This window comes from Barbatula barbatula (genome assembly GCF_947034865.1).
Source record: "Barbatula barbatula genome assembly, chromosome: 24".
In the NCBI taxonomy this organism is placed as follows: Eukaryota; Metazoa; Chordata; class Actinopteri; order Cypriniformes; family Nemacheilidae; genus Barbatula; species Barbatula barbatula.
Window position 1 is genome coordinate 10474389 of NC_136787.1, and position 22300 is coordinate 10496688.

Here is a 22300-nt window from a genome sequence, read left to right on the forward strand (position 1 = left end):
TTTAAAAATACAATTAAATATACAATGTAAAATAAAAAGCTAATCTTAAAAACATTGTTATATGTTTTATGCTATTTTTTCGGGGTCATGTTGTAATTATGAATCAATATGCGCGCACCTTAGGAGCAGGAGCTCGTGCACTGAGCCCATCATCGCGAGCTCAAGTAACAATAGCGCGCGTGGGATGAATCGCACTGGCGTCATTCAGTGACTCAACGCAGCTCGTGCTCAGTAAAAGTAAAGCGGCTCTCAGTAACACGTCCTCTAGTTTGAGCTCCGATGGAGGATAAACGCACAGATGGAGGTATTACAGGTGGATGGAGGCTTCGAGGAATTAAACTGCGCAGTTATGCGTTTCCTCATCAGCAAACAAGGACAAGAACTGTTTGTAGCTCCTTCCGCAGGTAAGATTTTGAATGTATTTTGAGCAGACGGGTTGGCAACTAACTAGTCGGGCTCAAGGTTTAGTTATCATGTAATGTAACGAGTAACAACATCAAACGTCACACTTATAAAACTGTGTTGTTTAACGCACACGACAGCAGATGGCAGTATTTGACCACATGAAAAAATGGAGACGATGTTTGCCCAGGTGGCCTTGCATCCATGTGGGCTGTGTACTCCGGAGGGCTTATTTGAAGCCTGCTACGTCATCAAGGCTGTCTCGCTTCGTAAAAGCAGGTAGGACACTCCGTAGTCGCCCTTCTAATGCGACCTACTTTCACGAGAATTCGGAGGACACATGAGGTGCATCCTTCCTTGCTAGAGATAATCCAAAATGATTTGGGTCGGCAAACGTCTGTTTTTATTTGAGTAAATGGCAACAGTTGCACGTTCAATCAAATATGTGGTGTTTGAATATTAACAAATTCGTTTTGCTTTTTTTTATCTCAGCAGGCAGATATAGTAAATAGGTTTACAAGTGCTTGGTGATTTCAAACGTTTTATAACAGTAAGTCAAAAATGGTAATTTTTTTAACTCTTTTGGCATTGTTAAGGGTAGACGTGACCAACTTTTTACCTTTTAAAATCATGTAGAAATCATTTAAATTAATTTGACAGGTGTGTGAGTGCAACATGTTGTCATAGCAACGCGGTTCTTCCCCTAGGAAGCACGTCTCGTTTAATTCTAAATTGATAATCCGTATAACGCATCCTTTAGAGGATGATACCTCTGGAGGACACGAGGAAACAGCCTTACGAAACGAGACATGGCTCATGTCAGTTTTTATTATGGGAATCGAATAGTGTGTGCACGTTCTAGACATTGTTGTATCTTTTTTTGCCATTTTATTTCTGTTGACATTATTTAAATATTATTTCTTATTCGTTACTATTTGTTTATTTATTATTGCTTGTTTAAAATATATAGAATTTTGCATTTCTCATCCTATCAGATCACTTCTACTGGAGCAAAATATTATAGGTTCTCTCTCTCTCTCTCTCTCTCTCTCTCTCTCTCTCTCTCTCTCTCTCTTTATTACACAGCTTCCCAGCTGTCCAGCAGCTGTGACTCTTCCTTTATGTCTGCAGTGGGAAGGAAAGTGATGTCACTAAATCTAATGCATCTGCAGCCAGTGGGAATGCGACAATGGCACCAACCTGTCAGGAGATTCTGTCCAAAAGAGAACAGGGAAAGCTTAACAGCTGGGAGAACCAATCATCATAAAGAAGAGGTGGGTCTTTAACTCGCCTGACCAATAGTCACAGTTACATCAGAGTTAAAAGATTATGATACTAGAAAACATGTTTCACTGTTGAACATGTTCATGCATGACTGGAGAAAGGAGAAACGGCAATGTGAATTATATTGATGACTCTGATTATCAGTTTTCATCAGTTTTTCTTATTTATTGTCTTACAACATTTCAGTGATTATTATGCACAAATGTATTATAAGAGACAAAACAGTGTAGTATATTAAATGGTGGATGTTAAAACATGCATTTCACATTTAGGGGTGGTGTCCTCAGACAAGGATTAGATTAAACCATGATTTAGGCCTTAGTTCAGTTACGACATTGACGTAGTTATTACAAACATGTTCAACAGAAACATTACTTGTGTGCATTTTGCATGATGAAACAATTGCGCTGATTTGTAGTGAAGTGATGTCAGTGCAAGCTGTTTTCAGTTTAGATTTTAGAATTTAATTTAGTCTAGGACTAGTCTTAAAGGGATATTTCACTACCAAATGACGGTGATGAAATCTCCTGCCAGAGTAGACACTATCCTAGTGGCTTAAAAGTAAAAATGCAGCGTTCGTCACCGGAACTTACATCATGCCTGCGTCATCTGCCAGAAGAACAAGCCTCTTCTTCATGTGCACTCGAGAGATGACGGACATCAAATTTAAAAGCGCTCTCAATATGGATATTCCTCTTAAACAAACGCATCGAAACGCATTGATTCGCTTCTTCCTGAAGAAAACCGTGTTCAATTAGAGTTAAACATGGGGAAATTTTGATTTGGTAGGGAAATATCCCTTTAAGCCCAGTCTGGGAAACCATCCCCTAAGGTTTAGTGTGCTCTTCCTGTATCATTTTGCGATGACACGACCTCCTGACATTTTGTGGTGTCTTGTGGAGACTGCTCTTCCATTTCTAAGCAACTGGACATGAATCTTACCTTGCAGATGTTTAAAAAGCCCCATAGATAAAGAGATCCGTGCAAAATCTCGAATGATAAATGTCTCTGACACCTACTCAACCACCCAGAATACCCTAGAAACACCCTAGCAACCTCACAAAACAGCCTAGCAACTGCATACGTAAAAACAGTGTGCTCTAACAGCACCTTTGCAACTGCAAAGCAGCTCCCTGGCAATCGTCTGCAACACATCATGCCGGCAGTTTTATGCACAGACAAGTGGTTTCTTTCAGAAAATATCAAAATCCACTGTCATTCAAAGCCATAGATATGAAACAGTATACTGTCACTCAAAACTAGATTCATCTTTTATGGATCTGTGGCACCAATGAAATGACAGTAAGCTATTTTACGCATCACACAGCATGAGTCTGACTTTTGTATTTGCTACCACACAACACATGCACACAGAAACACTGTTGATTTATGACATCTGGTTATTGTCTTCGCATGGAGCCTGCGATCACATGTGGTTCATGAATGTCAAACTTCATGTTTTACTGACTCAAGTGAGTAGTTCTGTTACCATGGTGAGCATGGAATCCAGCTCAGCCAGACCGTGCCTCTGATTGGCTGGTATGCCGACATTAGTGTATCATGCAACCGGCTCACTTGTCCAATGGAGACTGAGCAGCACCGGTGCTGTTGCTATGGGCGGTCAGACAGGAATCTTTCTCATTTCTTATGTTCCTGTGATGCACTTTTTCTGTCTGTGTGTCAAAATAGTTGTCCATTTTACTATGCGTGCTCTCTCCTCTTTTGAAAGAGGGATGCAGATGGTACAAGTGGGATGCACAGAAAGTCACGTAGGCAAGACCCCCCCCCCCTTCTCACCCGCTGCCTTACTGCCTCAGTCTCAAGCGGTGGGTCTAGTCAGCTGTGACCAGATAGTGCCCACACTGCACAAGATTTTGCGTCCCATCCCGTACGTCTATTATTCATGTATCATCCCGCCTTTCTTCCTCTTTTTCACTCCTCTCCTATGCAGTCATCGCTCCTTTCCTCCTCCTCTCCCCTCCCATCCCACCCCCTCCTTTCCTCACTTAACTTCCCTTCTCCATCTTCTATTTTTATTATATTACAAAGGTTGCTAAGCATTACCATTCATATTTTTTCGTAAAATGTTGCTTCGTCGTACTCCTCCCGCACAATTCGTGCTATGAATGATGGCGTGGCTTGTTAAACCGTACTATTATTTTTCATAATGATCAGAATTATGATATCGGTGGATGAGAAAATAGATGGAAAATCCTATTGATGAACGGCCAGAAGATAATATAGAGTTGTGAAGGGGCTAATTTGGCATGCACCAGTACGCAACCACTTAGAACACCATAGCAACCGGATAGCAGTGCCCTGGCAACCACCCAGAACACTCTAGCATGTCGGCAAGCTATGCTTGGTCAAGCATCATTCATATTTTCCTGGAGTGAAAAATATTTCTCTGGTGGGTTAATCAGGTTGGGTATTCTGATGCAATATAATGTAAACTCTTTTATTTGTTTATTGTCGAGAAGCAACATTTTTATATATCGTTTTAGTTTAAGGTTGAGCTAGGATTGTTAGTCAGGTACATTATCAGTGGTGCATGATAAAATCTTGTAGCGACTACATTTACTGCTACTTAACAAGTCTGTTAAATGAAAACACCAGCAGTTCTAATACTAAACAGCTTCCTGTTTCTCAAATTAATCTGTTTTTATTGAAGTTTTTTTATCTTTTTGAAGCTTGGAAATACACCCGGTTCTTCCATAAAATAGAGTCTTGTGCCACCCTACAGTGAGGTTTAAAAATAGCACGTAGTGTGTTGGCCTTAATCCAAAACACACACATACACAGCAGACGCACACACTCTCTCCCACTTCATTCAACACTCGCCCCGCCTCCTGGGCTCATATTTGCTGGTGTCTTTTGACTGACACACTGCCCTTTTCCGATTGGCTGGGCCGGATGATTGACAGCTGTGAACGGCGCATGAGCAGCGGCCCGGCCCCGGGCTCTGCACGTGGATGAGTCTGCTGTGAACATCTGAGCATCAGAGAAAGGAGAGAAAAGGGGAAAGAGGGAGGAGAGAAGTTGGGCTACAGAGGCGACAGGATTGATTTGTGAAGGGAGAGGAAAGATTTGAATAACATTGAGTGAGAAAGGGAACAGGACACGATAAGGAGGTGGAGGAAAAGAAGAGGAGGTAAGAAACGAATTTGAAAGGCATGACTGCTTTTTATAGGGAATGTGTTTTGTGTGGTATTTGCATGTGTTCTGTGTATGTGTATGAGTGTATTACGTGCACATGGATCGGCACTAAAGCAGTCATTTATTATCGTGACAACAGCGTGTCTGCGTGCATGTGTGTGTGTGTGCAATGTGTGTGGTGTTGCATTACAGATGCATCACCGCCTAACATGGCCGGCAACTGTAACTAAGCGTATTGCATACACTGGCTTTCTTGTTCCGTGCAATGAAATAAATGCCAGCATGCGATTACAAACCCCACGTCCTGCTAGGTTTGGCTCAGACTGTCACAAAAGGGGTATACTACAAATCACACCCGGTTTTTAGAAAACCCTTTTGTCAACCACAATCTTACATCTTGCATAGAAAAGGCTGCTCTGAACAGAACTATGTTTATGTAAAAACACAATTTACTCCATACTCCATAATAAACTCCATATAATAAGGCTATTGTTTGCTCCGTCCTGCAGGGGGTTTAATGGCTCACGTGCCATTTCCACATACTGACCTAAATTCACTAGAGCTTTACCACAGGCAGACACCATGAGCTGCTAAAACATCCTTCCAAAAATAGACTCTTAACTCCAGTCATTAGGTAGAGCTGTAATGAATGAAACCGTGATGTCAGTTAAAGGAGATCAGTGTGTGTCGACTGAGGTGAACCTGAGAAAACGGATGACACAGAAACAGGAAGTCATTCTTGTAACTGTGTATACATTTGTGAAGACATGAGATTCAGTTTATGTCAGGACTCACAAGCGTCTACTGTGACGGTTTACTTGAGTAAGACTGAATAAAAATTCCTCTCCTGTCAATAAAAACTTCCACTCGTTGTCCTTCATTTATTACATGTACTAGTGCTAAATCTAGACTTTTTATCTGTGTAAAAAAAGAGACCGTTTACCCAACATGATATTGGGTCATCATTTACTCACCCTCATGTCATTGCAAACCTGTTTGACTTTCTTCTGCAGAACACGAATAAAGATGCTGATAACCAAACAACATTGGCCCCAATGACTTCCATTGTATAGACACAAAACCACTGGAGACCAAAGAGTCATAGAGGTTTTGAGGGTAATTAAAAGATGACAGAATTAAAAATTTTGACTGAACTATCCATTTTGTTATAACCATGTACATTCAACAAATCATCTAGCCTTTCTTGTTTTAAACAGCTCCTTTACACTGTGTGCACCTTTCTTCTCACAGCTCAGCTGGAAATTGAAACATTATGTTTGGTTCAGGTTTGGACCACGGTGGTCCAGCTGTGTGAGACACTTTGGTGGTGGTTATTATGGTGCGAGAGTGAATGATACTTGGTTTAGGAAACATCTCAAAGTTTTGCCAACCCAAGCACTTCACAACCTCATATGGGAATCTGCGGTTCGGAGAAAACTGTCATTACTGGACCACCATCGTTTCAGAGCTAACTGTGTATTAAGTTGGTTGAGGAGGTGGCTTGCTGGTGCTGAATGGGTTCACCTTAAAACTGCAAATTAAACGTCTTAACAGTCTGATCCCAAACCTCGGATTTTAAAGGGACAGTTCACCCAAAAATCGTAGGACTTTCTTTCTTCTGCAGAACACCAAAAAAAAGTATTTTTAGGAATGTTGGTACCAAAAAACGGCAGGACCCATTGGTTTTGTGTCCATACAATAGAAGAGAATAGGTACTGTCATTGTACGGTATATGGAAATTTAGCAAAGTTATCATTGAGGTTAGAATCATTCGTTACAGTTTCTTAAAAATAAAGTGAAATAAGTCACTCTAAATCGACCCACAAGTAATCAGTGATGCTGTTGATATTCATTTCTGTTTGTTACTAGCCATACGGGCACAATTATTGCAAAGTATTTCGTTAAAGGCATGTGCTCTTCAGTGTTAATAACATAGTAGGAATCCTTTGTTAGCACTCAGACAGCTGTGATTTCCATTGGGAGGAGACTGTCTTGTTATTTACTCCAAGTGTAATGTTTGTATGCGGTACATGCAGAAGCAGGAATGTACTCTTATCAACACTTACACCCGTGCAAACTAACAACAAAATGAACCGGTTACCCCATACAGTGCAGACCTACGGATTCATCTTTGTAAGCAGCCTTGCAAATGAAATGACTCAAGTGCAAGTAATCTCCCTCGGGAAAACGCTTTAACTCTCTGTGGTCGTGCAAGTCAGGTCAGACTTGGGAGGACGTTTCCTGTAGGATCGAGCCAGCGTGCGGCGAGCTGAGTTTATGACTGGTTTCCTAGGAAACACATACTGTACTCTTTAGGTGTGGAGAGAGAGAGAGAAAGGGAAATGAGGATGAAGGAGAGAGAGGTGATGGTGGGTGGGGGAGGGGCTGTATAGGGAAAATAAAAAAACTGGCTGGCTGGCTGGTAGAAGGGGGTTGGGCTAGCTTCACTCAACACCACTCTTGCACTCGTTCGTCGTCTCTGTCTCTCTTTCTGCCTTCTCGTACCAGACCATTCTGTTTCTTTCTTTGTCCGTCTACTGAGGGGGAAAGGCGAGAGAGGAGTGTGCAAATGTAAGAGAGAGAGAGACAGGGAGAGCAGAAGGCAAAATGGACCAGACACATTCGCCTTTTCGACAATAGAAGCTCACTTCCGAATTGACAGTGGCATCTAGTGAGTAAGTCCTCTTGCTCTCTCTCTCTCTCTCTCTCTCTCTCTCTCTCTCTCTTCTTTTTTATGTCTGTGTTTGCGAGAGAGAGTGTGCGGTGTTTTCACTGAGCTATCATCCTGTGTTTTAAAAGGTTAAGGTTAAAAAAATTTAAAGGTACAGTACGCACTTGGTTGAGCGGTGGAAAAACACAAAGCCGTGCCCTTGTTTCTCTCTGACCTGCAAGGTAAGAGCTATTCCAAGTCTCGGGGGAGAAACACTCTGAGACACTTAAAAACCGGCCCCTCCGGCTCACTTTTACCGTCTATGTGCTCTGTGTTGTTTCTCTTTGATATTCTCCTCGCTCCTTGCGCTCATATTCTTTGTGCACGAACGTGACTGACGGTGAATGGTTTGCAGTAAATCTCTTGCAAGTCGTTCCAAACCAGAAGACTCACTGTCTCTTACGGAGTATAAATGTGGAAATGTTGTTTGTTGCTTGCAGTTGCAGTGTGCAGAGATTTTCAAGCTGCAAAAAGAATGCAGAGCACCATAGTTGTGTCTAAAAAGTGGTTAGAATAGCTTAGGCACTTTATTTAAAGGGATTGCGAAATTTTTTTCATCATTTACTGATTCTCGTGTAATGCCCCAGAACATTTTGTTTTCCTACATTTTTCAAAATATCTCATTTTGTGTTCAACAGAACACATTTTTTTAAATATAAAAATGTTCATACTACGGTAGTAGATGTTCCAGAACTGAAAATGGCTTACATTCTTTCACATATCTTTCTCTGTGTTCATCAGAACAAAGACATTTATATAGATTTGAAACAATCTGAGGGTGAGTAAATGATGACAGATTTTTTATTTTTGGGTGGAGTATCCCTTTAAGCCTTCTGGAGCCACAGGAACGTCGTGCAAGTTAGTATTTACTTAAAATCTTGACAGAACGGTCTTTGATGTGCTTATGATAAACATTTCCAATTTGGGAACATGACCGCTTCACAGAGTCATGCATGCGAGAGGGCACTTAAGGGTACCTGCTAATATTTGATGTAAAGGTGGAATCATTATTCATGTATGATTTGTGGTTTGGGTGAGGGTCGCGAGGGCTGAACGCGTATCCAGTAGCTAAGACTATTTAGATACGAAGCTGCTTTTACACGGTCCTGTGCTTATTTGTGTTTAAGCTCTGTCTGAAGAGCTGGTTTCTAACTGCTGCGCGCTTTTCAGCGTTGAGCATTGTAGTCAACTGACAAACAGCTATAGTGAGGACTCGATACTCTTTTCACAATTTAAATAAACGTTTTAGCTCATCATGCTCCTGGTCCATTTATTCTGCATTAAGCTTTATTTAGCCTTGATGGTAGCTTAGCCTTTAGCAGCTTTGGTATAATTTTACAGAAAAGGGGTAAGGGAAACTATTGTTGTCACATGAACAGTAAAGGCTATTTTTAACCAATTTTGCATAAATCAAAACACATTGCATAAATTGCTTATCACATATAGAATAGTATACTATTATCTTGGCTAACAATATTTTTGTGGATGTTCTCCATGTTTAGAAATGCATTAACCAGGAATTCCTACTATTTTGTTGCTTGTTGCGTGAGAAAATAAATGGGTTTGACTAGGGCATTCTGACGATTCGATTAGATTCCGATTCAAAAGCTCTCGATTCGATTCAAGTCAATGATTATAAATTGCATACATATCCTATAGATATTTCTAAAAAGATCGATATATATCACATTACAGAGCCACAAACCTGAATATTAAACTTTAAACACACTTGGGTATATTGAAACGGAACAGGTTGTTTTACATTTACGATACAGTATAACACACAAAATTAGCTGTAAAGAGGGGCTGCATCATATTAACCGCTGCCTTTTAAGTGAAGGTGATGTTAAATTTGATGACACACCCGCATCCGCCATGTTAATTGAGCAATGTATGAATGAATGATATGCTCTGTGTTGTAACATCCACCTGTTGTAAAAAGAAATGTGACATCTAGTGGATAGTAGTAGCAATAACATTGACGGTAATGAATGTTCAGTGCTTGCGTAAATATGAAAGAAAAAAAATTATTCACAGCTTTTGAGAATCGATATTGAACCGACAGCGTCACAAAGATTAATCGATTTGTAGACTTTTTTGCCCAGCCCTAGTATTGACTAAATCATGTAGATGTAATGCGGGTGCGGTTCGGGTCGCAGTATTTTTGTCAAACGGTTAGGGTCGGGTAAGGAATTAAAGTATTAGGTCGCATCGGGTGTTCTTTGAATTACTGTGGGTGCAGGTTTATCAAACTTGACCCGTGCAGGACTGGCACTATAACTGGAAAAAATATTATGAAGAGACAACGTATAGTTACGTTTCTCAGACAAAGTAATTGCATGGTGTAAGAACATTTACAATAAAAAGTAAAACAGCGAACTTGGACATACAAGGTTTTGGAAGGACAGCAACGACATTGCACAAGTTGTACCGTTTTTATGATAACTTGCTTTCTGTATATGGTGTAAATGATTATTTGGACTTTTGGGTGAACGGTTTCCCTCTCCGGCTCCGTTTCACCGTCCTTGTGCTCCATGTGGTTTCTTTCTAACTTTCTTTGCTCATATTCTTAATCCTGTACTTTGACTGATCGCGAACGTTTTGCAATAAATCTCCAAGTCTCATCCAAGTCTCTACAACTCAAATTAAATTGAAAAGTAGGCTACAGAGGAGATCCTTCTGTACTTAATGTGATTGTGTGTGCGTGTGTGTGTGCGTAATATAATAGCATGCCGGGCTCTAGTGAATACTTTTCTACAGGAAGTGTGGTTATTATAGCTGGTGATCATGATCTTTGCCATTATGGCTGAACACAGATCTAATAAACGTCACTGCCCACTGCCTAGCTAGCTGTGTGTTTCCAGTGAGCTCTCTCGGACCACCTCCCTATCACCAATAACTGAAATGTAAATAAATATATGAGGGAGATTTCAATGGTTTGTTATTCATTAAAGAAAAGATGTAGACGCAGGTTCGCGATAACGTTGCCCTCCACCGTGCCCCTCTGTCACCTGTTGTCCCTATTGGCTTTATTTATTCGCTTATTATGAAGGAGCTGATTTAGCTTTGCGTGAATAACAGGCTTGAAAGGACATGCTTAAACTTTAACTTTAAATGTGTTACAGTCCCTCCTTCAAAGTGGTAGTTAACCCAAAAAAGAAATCTGTCATTATTTACTCAACCTTTTGTCATTTCAAAGACTTTCTTTCTTCTGCAGAACACAAAATAAGATCTTTTTTAAGAAAGTTGGTAACCGAAAGGCGGCGGCACCCATTCACTTCTACTGTATGGACACGAAACCAATGCAAGTTTACAACATTCTTCAAATTGTCTTCTTTTGTTTTCTGCGGAAGAAAGAAAGCCATACTGGTTTAAAATGACAAAAGGGTGAGAATATGATTAATGAATTTTCATTTTTTGGGTGAACTATCACTTTAAGGGGACGGATTATAAAGCAATATATTCGAATGCTCACATTGTTCCAAAGCTGTATCATTTTTGTTCTTCAGTGAAAACAAATTGTTATATAATAAAAACCTCACAGTGACCCGGAGCTTTCAAGGTCAAAGTATTTCATTACACCTTGTTCACTACATGTGCAGTCATACTGTACGTTACTAGGTTGAGGAGCAGAATAAAAAGTTGTTGTTGATATTAAATGAATATCAAAATTGTTGTTTTGTTATTAAATTCAGCTTCTATTTGTACATTAAGCCAAACTAGGCAGGTGAAAACACGCTTTGGGGTCAAGGTCATCTGACATCATTGCTCTTGAACTGTTTAATCTGAATAAAGGCGCAAATGAGGCGTTAAAAATGAAATATATATATACACCTTTATGCCTATATGAGGTATCCTGTATTCTTTTCCCCAAACAGACTTTTCAAAACGTTTTGCTATAAAACGAGTCCCTGGCCGGCCCGTGTTTAATGACCCAACTCTGTCTCTATCTGTTTATTAAGAGTAACATGAAATGTGTGTAAAAGTCACTATCGAACTCAGATTGGATATCGACTCCCACAAATCCACCCAGCGCGACTCCAGCAGCTGCGATAGTACGTAGGTTCTTAGAGACTTTATCATCAAAAGCCATAAGAATCACTCGCAAAGAAAAAAAACCGATCTGGATGTTCGACAGTAAAGTCGAGACTTTATGTGGTTAAACTAAGGGTCCCCCATCAGCTCAATTCTAATGTTTTCTCCACAACAAAGTCCCTCTTGAGGTGAAATATGCAAATATAAATGATATTGATGATTATGATTTCGAAACTAGATGTCGTTCTGCTTCTGAAACTGAAACAAATTTTGAAAACCTCAAATTCTCACAGTTCCTCTATGCACAAACATATTTACACAGGCATTTTCTAAAAATGAAAATTAATCAAAGGTTTTAAGTGTTCTGTACATATATAAATGGCATAATATTTCCAGACACTTTACGTCTGTACGTTTTTTTTTCAAAAAAGAGACACAACAAACATAATTAGCTTGCTAAAACAGGAAACCCCTCGTGCGGTCGCTCTTCTTTAGGTCTGCAGTGTGCACAGGGCTTTTCGCAGAATATCCAGTCTGACTTTCTCTCACATATCATCAGACAGTAACACAATCTCATTGCTCCCGACTGCACTGGCGCCCCTATCTTCTCCCTCTCTTCTTTCTGGCTGTTTGATTCCCGCTGTGGTCGCCCGCTGCCCGCTTCAGATATGCGTTTCAGAGAGACAGTCACTGCACACTTGCTTTTGTTTTGGCTGCGTTCCTGGCAGAAAATTCTTTGAAAAGTTAAAGGCACTGTGGACTCACTTTACTTTCCTTAGTTCTGCAGAACACGAAAGAAGATATTTTTAAGAACGTGGTAACCAAACAAAATTGGACCCCATTGACTTCTATTCTATGGGCACAAAACCACTGAGACATCTCAAAATATCTGGGTGAACTGTCTCTTTAAGTAAAGCAGGCTTAGGGGGAACTGAAAATTAAGATGAATTGCACTGCATAGGCTGTTTCTAATGCTCCGTGTAAGAAACAAAGGAATATGTCTTATTGTGAAGAGAACCTCTTCTGGCGAGACTAAATCCTTCATTTAAATGTATTTAATTCGCAGTGTTCGAGTAAATTCACTACATTGTAACTATAATCCCTATAACAAATACTCTCACAACCCGATACAGAGAATGCAGGGAAACCTCCCACGTATCAGATGCTCAGAAGCAAGATATCTTTCAGCAGAGCAAGGTCACGACCACAAGTGCACTACAGAGTCACGTTTCCACAGGAAGTAAGAACCACTTCCTTTCCAACAGAACGGTGCACTGGGTTTCCATGGCTACAGACATGTGTAAAACATTGCCATTCAAAACCCACGCACATGCATCAGCCTCGCATAGTCGTGTTTTGCCTTCTCACTGGTGTAGAGGTCCGCTTTGAGCTGAAATAGGTTTGTGTAATCTGATATAACTCAACCTGTTTGATGCGTTGTTATACCGACTGGAATTTGATGATGTGCGTATTACGTGTTTTATTGCTCAAAATGTGCTCTTTCGGTTCACAGTTATGGTTCATGTAGATTTTATGTTTAAGGATCTCTGATTACAAACCTGGTGTTTTGGAAACATCGAGCACCGTTTGGGACAGTTTGTGTTGAGATCTTTTGAAATGTTAGACGTATGAGAATAATGCAGTATATTTTTTTTATACTTTTTGTATTATTTCTGGATTCTGGAGCAGAATCTGAGAAGCAGGAGATATAAACATTACATTTTTTCCTCGTTATTGTCTTCAAAACAGTTTGTGATTCTTTGCTAGGACATGCATGTGTAAGATAGAAATGCTTACAATGGAATATAAACAAATGTGAAAATGTTCAGGCACTTAAAGGTGCTATGTGTCCTTTTTTGAAGGATCTCTTGACCGCAATGCAATCTAATATACTGTATATAACTATGTGTTCAGAGGCGTATAAAGACCTTACATAATGAAGTGTTGTGTCTTTATTACCTTAGAATGAACTTTTTCTATCTACATACACCACATGTCCCCATAAAATGGAATTTGCTGTGTTGTTTCTACAGTAGCCCTAAACAGACAAACTACTCTTCAGAGTGTGTTTCGTTAATAGGTTATTTCCTTCAGCAAAGAAGTGATAACATGACAACATCTTAGTTCTGTGTCAGCCACCGTAGTGCTTCAAAAGGGAAGGGTGGAATAAGCCTCACCGCTAGGCGCCGCAAAATTTTATACACTGGACCTTTAAGTGTTTATAAAACCACAGACTTTAATGTTTTTTTGAGCTGCAAATATGTACAGAGCTCAAACAGAAACATTTGCGCTAAAATGTGTCCTGATCTGAACGAGGAAGTCCAACTGGAGTTTTACACTGTTGGCAGAGCTTTATTATTCACAGCCCTGAAACAGCGCACATGCCCTCCTGTAACCTCACATGCGCTCTTTACTACTGTATGATAAAGGACAGCTGGCTTGGGTGGTGTACGGCTTGTGAGGCAAAGATAAAACAAAGAAAAGCCTGTGAATTGGTGTGTACATTGTAGGTTACACATATTCCAATGCAAGATGCTTGATATTTTGGTTTATAGTCACATAAAGAAAGCTAAACACGTACACACACACAAATAAGACATTTTAAAGACGGTGTTTTAGCTGTCAAAGTAAAATGCCATCCTTGGGCCGAATGTATGGTGTACTGTATACACCGATAGCACACATACATCTGGCAGACATCTATTTGATGACTGCATTAACATTTACATCTGCAAGACGCATTTTTCTTTTTTGCTCGTCTGCAATACGTCTCTGAGAGGTCTGCTGTCAAATGTCATATAGACATCTTGACGATGTCTGTAAGATGTTTATGATTTAGAATGTATGCAAGACTGCTCTTTCTAGGACGTTTAGCAGATGTTTTACGCAGCAGATGTATTTCAGACCTCCAGATCATTAGCAGACATCTTACAGACATACCTATGCTATCTGTTCCTTTACTGTTTAGTTCCTTAAATTTAGACTGTAACAGAATGTTGCCGGTGGCAAAAATAACCAACTACAATTATATAAATAGTAGCTTGGTGAGGAAGTTGTTTAAGCTGTGAAGAGGTGTTAATGTTTGGTTATTAACAAATCAGCAACCAGGACCTGAAATAACCTCTTTAGTGGCAGATAAAGATGGTTGTGTACCGTAATGCAGCTATAGTTTGTTTGTGGCTACCATGGAGCCAAGTAGTCTAGTCTCTTAGGAAACTGATACCCACCGTCATTTACCAAAGCACATCTTAAAGATTTCCTTTATTCGCTCTCCCACTTGCTGTCTTTGTGTGTCAGACTTCCTGTATATGATGGTCTGTACTTTATAGCTCAGACACAGAACCATCAAAATAGGCTCTCGCAAGGTCCTGTAATATGAGGTTTTTGAGTCATAATGTGTTATAAATGAACAGGTTTAAAGGTTGTATTTTTTCACTGGGCTTTCATTGTGACAAATCTAGAGCATAATATTTCCCATATTGTTTGTGCTTTGAATATGATATTGTGGCATGTTGACATGCACAGGAAAAAATCATACAGACTGATAAATCATAGGTGGGAATTTAGCCATATATAAGGATCAGAATAATATGGGACACAACTGCATAGCAAGACATTAAACATTGAGAATATTTTAGCAACCATATAGCAATGCTGTGGCAGCCACCCACATCCTAGTATTGTGATGGCACATTTTGCACATACCAGTCACATTTTCTTCTGTCTTCAGGACTGAATGAAGAGATTACTGTTTTAGAAGCCAAATGTTTTCATTCATCTTATTTCTAACTCATCTCTCTTTCTTTGCAGAAAAGCTAAAATTGGAAGCAAAGGAAAGTTCGGTGGTCTCTGTTGATTTCTGCAGTGAAGGGTTTCTTCAGTGTGGTGAGTGTTCATACGATTCTTTCTTCTAACCAGAACAAAGTTCAGCAGGAGTGTTCTCAGCTACAATAATTGCTTTTGTATGTGTGTGTGTTTATGTGTTTGTCTCACCTCAGGCTGAATGTATCACATAGCAGAGCAGTATTCTGGACGTAACTCGTGGGACTCCTTCCCCGCTTCTGGGCCAAACCGAGCATCATGGGCCCCAGGCCACAACCGACACTGGGCCCCCCACTCCAGGTCTGAAGTACTCGTATTAAAAATAAAACCAACAGTTAATTCAATACTGTTTCCAAGTATTTGTTTACTGTTTCCAAGTATTTGTTTAATGATTATTTAACTGTTAAATGATAATTTCTTCTATTTTCATATGCAGTGGAGGGACCTATCAATCCCCATCACAAAACTACACCGCAGGAAGAAACTACCCAAACAAAACATATAACAACAGGTCTCTTCTACATTAACAAAATAATAAAAACAATTCAACGTTTTCTTTCAGTATTAACTGTTAGTCACATTCACCTTTGTTTGTTAACAGACCTCCAGGTTTCAACAGGGAGAGGCCCCACACTCACCCCAGAGACAGAGGCATCGAAAAGGAGCAGAGGGTCCCACGGGGCTGCGGACCACTGCAGAACAAACATTACAACCCTGAGCGCACCACCCCAAACAGCTACAGCTCAGGTTGTCCACAACACCTCTCTAGCAGCAACAATCACGGTTGCCAGCCATACAGGGTAAGAGACCTACCCAAAGTACCCGCTGAAATGGGCAAAGCATGAATTAACAAGACTCTAAATTGCTTAATGTAATTTCCTATCGCTCACACTAGTTTGGGGATCTGAACCAACAGCAGCGTCCCACCGGGCGCCCCTCGCAACCCCAAGGAGAGAAATATACACAATCGGCTAAGTCCAGGACTTTCCAAGGGCCTTCTCTCAAACGGCCACCACCTTCTCACAATGTCTCACCTTCCGTCCGTGACTCATCCCCGTCACGAGATGATTGTCCCAACAAGAGGAATAGAAGCAACAACTCGCACCAGGTCAGGAGTCGTACTCTCTGAAGCCACAGTTTGTTAAAACAGTTGCTCTTTCTTATATTACTACAACCTTACAACGTAAACGAGGAAAACAGGAATTTTTAAATGTATGTATGTTTATTTGTCAATAAATATGTGAAGCAGTACCTCTAAAGCTATAAAGTTCAAGATCATAGGGCTCCTTTATGCATTCCTTCTAGTAGTATACAGCACCATCTGTTGGTTGGAGTGAAAACATCATGAATTCTTTATACTGCAGAATTTCCACCAGAGAGAGAAATATTTCATCAACCGCCCAACTCCATCACATCCACCTCGGGCTTGGAGTCCAGCGTACAAAAGCTCAATGCCGCGGACTCCATCTGAGAAGAGATCCTCCCCCTCCCACTTTCAGGTAGATCAGAGGGCTGTTTTGTGCTACTGATTTTCTCTACATGTCCGGAAGGAAAGCTGTAGATGCATCTAAAGGCTCTTACTTTTATTGCTTTGATTTAAAATATAAATAGAATTTGCATGTAGAATTTAAAATGAATCTGCTTATAGATAGATGCTGCCCTGTGCATACTGTATAGCAGTGGCGTTACACAAACTACGCAAGTTGAGTAGGGCCCCTGCACCACCAGGGGCCCCTTGAATACCGAATCAAAAACAGTATAATGTAAACAAGACAGGGATTCAACTTTCTGCCTTTGCAGAATCATTTGGAAAAGTTTTTGGAAGTATTATTTAGTTTTGCCAAATTATGCAAGTACATATTAACAAATTCAGTATTTGTCCAATAGCATACAGTTGGTTTGACTGTGAATGTTTGATAGTTGTGAATTTAGGGACCGTCTCCAACGGTCTTACTCCAGTTGCATTTATAGGGTATGACCTACAGTCACAAAACCAGCTGTACAATGCTCATGTGAGTCTCAGCTATTAATGTACACCACTGCAATTCACTGTGTTTCGTTTGGCATGATAATATGTCGTTTTTGTGTCATCACATTGAGATAATTATTTATGTTTTTCCGCATGCTTTGCTTTCTTGAGTAAACTATATTAATCATGTTTTATTTTTGTTAATCACTCATTTGGTTAGTAAAAAGCTAGATGGTTCCAGAGCCACATGTTACTTTAGGTAAAGGATTATTTACGTTTGAATCCAAATGTGAATGTAATTTTATACTTAATTGTTCTTCCTGTCAGTTTAATGTTTTTGTCTGTTAGTTTTAATTCACTTAAATGTGTTAATTTATTTATTATTTTTATTTCGTATAGTTACAGTTATGCTTATCTAATTTTAATTATCATGACAAGCTTAGGGTTCCCGGCTCCACATTCCCAGACCGTCTGCGAGAATGAGTTTGCGGACTGACTAATTAATATGTTTATAAATTGAATCCTTGTCATTTGAGATGTAATTTAATGCTTACATGATGAAATGGGAGGTATAAGTAAGTGAAATTATTTATTTGCCAAACGACGGTACATTTCTGTAAATCTATGCCATGTACGGAAGCTTCCAGGCAAGCGGATTAACATCAAATTGGGCGCCTTTGCTCTAACTATGACTCGCCAGGATTGTTGTGTGTTATTATGAATTTGCTGCCATGCGGGTGATTTCAAGCGCAAGATAAGCTGTCAGCGAAGCGCTCGCCCAGATTTCGATTACCGAAAATCACATTCTTATCGATACAAACCAGCTTTACAATGGTTTCTCAGCCACGCAATTAAAGTCCACTGAAAACATCTTATTACATTTTTGCCTTAGTAAGTGTATGTTAAAGATATATGTGTTTTGGCATCATGCTCGAGATAAGTAAATAAAGTGATAATAAATTAAAAAAATGAATGAGTCATTCATTCCACCCATTGGTTGATTTAAAAAAAACAAGGTAACGTGCAGACCTATTTACTTGTTAAAATAAATATGAATTTAAGGGTCTTTTATATAATTTTTATCAAACCTTTCATGATCTCCTTTCGTTTCATATCTCCCGGGTCCACCATTGGTCCAAAATTCAGAAAAAAAACATTAGTTTTAATATAAAACATAAATTAAACTATATTACCTTGGGTGTTTTGTTCGATGTTTCCTGAGTTTTATGTGAATCAATCTCTACATGTCTGTTTTATTCTCGACTACTGCAACACGGTTATTTATTCTGTTGCTTGTCTTGTCTATAACATAATCACTGAATATGGTGCTATCTAGTGGATTCTCATGAATAACAGGCACAAACAATGGATTTCACATTTTCTTATGAACACTATAAATTTTAAAGTAGGCTATAACTATCGAGATCTGAAACAACTAGATGATAAAGTTTTTAAATATTTACATGATAAAGTTGTACTCTACGATGATCGGTAAGAAATGTAAATGTTATTGTGCTTTTAATGCCGAAAAATCGCAGCTCTCCCATTGGGCTTAGTTGGCTTTTGGTGCACTTTGCCCTCACTAATATCGCAGCAGCGGACAAAGCAGCAAATGCGGCGTCTAGGTATTTATTATGTCTATGGTCTTACCACTCAGCATACTCCTTTTAAAAAGTCACCACTCGCCACTGCTGTATAGCAAAGAAGAATGCATACTTGAGTTTTTAATAACATACTTTTTTCACACGTGATCATGTTTCTGTGTCTGTTTTTCTCCTTGTCGCACTATATTTGTAGCGTGTGATTATGTACAGATTACGTACAGTACTTTTCATTTCATGTCATGATTTAATTTTGATTTATTTAACAGGAGTCCCATCATTTCGTCATGAGAGATTACAACTACAGAGCCTATTCCCTCCCATCCCTGCCCAACAGTGGGTCCGGCCAGGGTCTCCATGGTAAGAAACCCACCAAACAGGGGCCACCCCATCATCCGGTCCGAGACCATCCAGGCCCCTATCTCCGTGGGGCCAAAGGGGGCTGGGATTTCCCATCACCAGCAAACCTCACCAGTGTGCCTTACAGTCAGCAGCACCAGCTTCCTCCACCACAAAGGCACACAGGCCCCTCAGGCAGTCCAACCACCTTAGTACCTCAGCCCAGATTAAACATAGCACAGCCTGACTGGAAAACACATAGCCGCTCTGGAAAACACGGCAGCAGTGTGAGTCTCCAAGGACACATTTACCCTCATCTCCTCTTGTTGTTGTGTACATAACCTGCATTTAGATTGCCAGCATGAATTTAATTTGCCTTGTTTAGGTTTCAGTTAAAAGAGATGAAAAAAAAAATATGTGATCATTTATTTATCCTCATGTCATTCAAAACGTGTATGACTTTCTCCTGTGAAACACAAAATATATTTTGAAAAATGCCTCTGTGGTTTTGTGTCCATACAGTGGAAGTCAATAGGGGGTCAAAGTTGTTTGGTTACCAACATTCTTCAGAAAATCTTTTAAACCTTATTTTTTGGTTATTTACAGGAGATTGGGCGTTCCCCCTCTAACCTGGAATCCCAGGAGTCAGTGGGTGGGGACAGAAAGCGACTTAATGCAACCAAACCAGGCAGCCGTCAACGGAGTCCTGTTCAGTCGTACAGCAGTGCAGATGATAGACCAAGCGGTCCAACTGGGAGAGAATGGAGGTGTCCAGAGACTGGATTAAAGAAAGATTCAGATTCTGAGGCTACAAAGTCAGTAAAGAGCCAAAGGGTGCAGAGGTCAGAAATGAAAAAGAGCAGACACTCTAAACACCAGTCCATCAATAAGAGCTCCCTCAGCAAGCTGGAAACTGAACTCCTGAAACACATTAAGGCCAAGAGGAAGCACAGGGAGCGTATGAGGAGGAAGGAGAGAAAAGAGGAGGAAGAGTTGATAGATGCAATTGAAAGGATGGAGAAAAGACTACAGAAAAAGAAAAAGGTGAGGGAAGGAAGAAAGGGACATGAAAAGAAAAACACACATCAAAATGGGAGGAAGTTAGTTCAGATGAAAAGAAGAGCAAAAGAGAAACATGCAGACAGAAAGAGTGAGTCGCCCACTAAGAAATTAGCATCTCCTGATTTAGGAATATCAAACCCTAGTGATTCTGAACCTTTAATGTCCGAAACATCGTCACTTCATCTCAAGTTCAGAGAGGAAGGGGAAAAGTTCTCTAGACATACCTCGTGGTTCATCCCAACCTCTTCATCTCCTCCTGCCAGTAACAACCATTGTTCTCCTTGCCACTCAATCCAAGAAACCCATATTAAAACTTTGGAAGATGACCATGTAGACCGTGTACACACAAATTTAGATAAAGATGGCTCAACACAAACTCGTCCAGATGAGCAGAAGGATTGTGAAGGACATCCCGCCAAGAGCAAAGATGGTGTCCACCTTGCTCCAGATCTCCTCCCGGCTCACTGCAGCTATAGTGAGGAGCTCCTAAGGTTGGACCCACCAACAAGCCCGCCTGTTCTAAGCTGGCAGGGCTCACCGGTGTCAGACCTGGATGAAGATGTTGAAGATGATAACCAGGAAGGAATCATTGGAGTGCTGAGGAGACCAGTACTACAGCCTAGTCCAACACACTCATCACCACTCAGAGATATAGTGGACACCAGCACCGGGATCGACTACTGCCACAGTGATCTGGCCAAGCTGTACGGTCTTCCTGATCCATCAAAAGCAATGGAGGTTGAGGAAGAAGATGATGAAAAGCAAGAAGGTGATCAGAAAGATGTTAGTCCTGATGCATCAAGCTCTCAGCTCAACAAGCCACACCTGCACCAAATGGACACATCACCAAACTCAGCCATGGGCGGCCATAGGTACACCTACAGGGGCGGGCCATTTGGTCGGCCACCGCCTGGTGCTTTAGTAGGTGTGAAGTACTCATCATCTCTGTCCTTGGGTCCAGAGATCCACCCTCCAGACCAGCAAAGTCCACCTTCCACATCTCCAACCAAGGATATCCAAAATCAGGTCATACAGCCTGCAGAGGAAGACAAAGAAATTAAAACTGAGGGAGAAGAGCATGAAAAAGAGGAAACAGAAGAAGAACAGAAAGTAAAAGAGGAGGAAAGTGATATGCACAAAGTGTATCAATATATGGAAGTCAACGCAACTGAATCAGCTAAACAGCCAACCTGCACATCACTAGTGGAGAAGAAACCTCTGTCTCACGCCACCCTGCAGGCTAAACTTGCTCACAGCTGTGAGCTTCTGCTCAATCTAAACTCCAGCCCAGTGTCAGTAGCAGAGCGGAAAGCTGTGAAAGTCAGCGGGTCTTTGTCCGCGAAGAAGGAAAGAAACCAAAATAGGATCAGACAGCGAGACCGTGTGAGGTCTCAAAAATGGAACGCAAATGGAGAAAATCAGAAAAAGGGACAAAAGATTCAAACACAAAAGGAGACGGAGACGTCATCGACACCTACCTTGTGCTCTGACGGTTCAGATAAGCACTCAATGAAGATCAGAATCAAACTCCCAGAAAGCCAACAAAATGACAAGAATAAGCCAAAAGCAGAACCAGAAGAAAAAGGCAAAGAAAAACAGACAATTGTTATTAACAATGTTGACACAGTAAATGCAGGTACAACAAGCCACATGGCATCTCGCATAACCAGCACACAACCAGCATCTGGCAGATCTCCACTTCTGGTTCAGGTCAATCTTCTTGAGCCAAATGCGTTATCTAAGATTCCTTTGAAAGATCTGAAGATCAGAGTGATCAAGTTAAAGTGTGGAGATCGAAAGACTTTCATCACGTCTGATATAGAGCAAAAGAGCATCCCCCTGAACGGCATTACCATTGGAAACAACGCAACTGAGATCATACGGGCCTGCAAGTGAGCACATTTTAATTGAACAGGGCAT

At 40.5% G+C, this 22300-nt stretch overlaps 1 protein-coding gene across 8 annotated transcripts in view; it reads left to right on the plus strand.

The window, feature by feature from the left end:
- Positions 1-121: 121 nt before the first annotated feature.
- kdm6bb (lysine (K)-specific demethylase 6B, b) overlaps positions 122-22300 on the plus strand; it is a 29630-nt gene continuing 7451 nt past the window's right edge. For 2 of the 8 annotated variants that reach the window (XM_079449369.1, XM_079449376.1), the window contains exons 1-9: positions 7045-7517; positions 15398-15472; positions 15586-15709; positions 15846-15920; positions 16011-16209; positions 16305-16517; positions 16774-16908; positions 19249-19605; positions 19925-22272. In XM_079449369.1, coding sequence (XP_079305495.1) covers positions 15591-15709; positions 15846-15920; positions 16011-16209; positions 16305-16517; positions 16774-16908; positions 19249-19605; positions 19925-22272 — 3446 coding nt within the window. In that variant the 5' untranslated portion in view covers positions 7045-7517; positions 15398-15472; positions 15586-15590. Of the gene's footprint in view, positions 405-542; positions 682-1488; positions 1677-4593; positions 4838-7044; positions 7735-12897; positions 12987-15397; positions 15473-15585; positions 15710-15845; positions 15921-16010; positions 16210-16304; positions 16518-16773; positions 16909-19248; positions 19606-19924; positions 22273-22300 lie in introns of those variants that run through there. The other 6 variants (XM_079449372.1, XM_079449374.1, XM_079449370.1 and 3 more) reach the window with 6 other exon arrangements.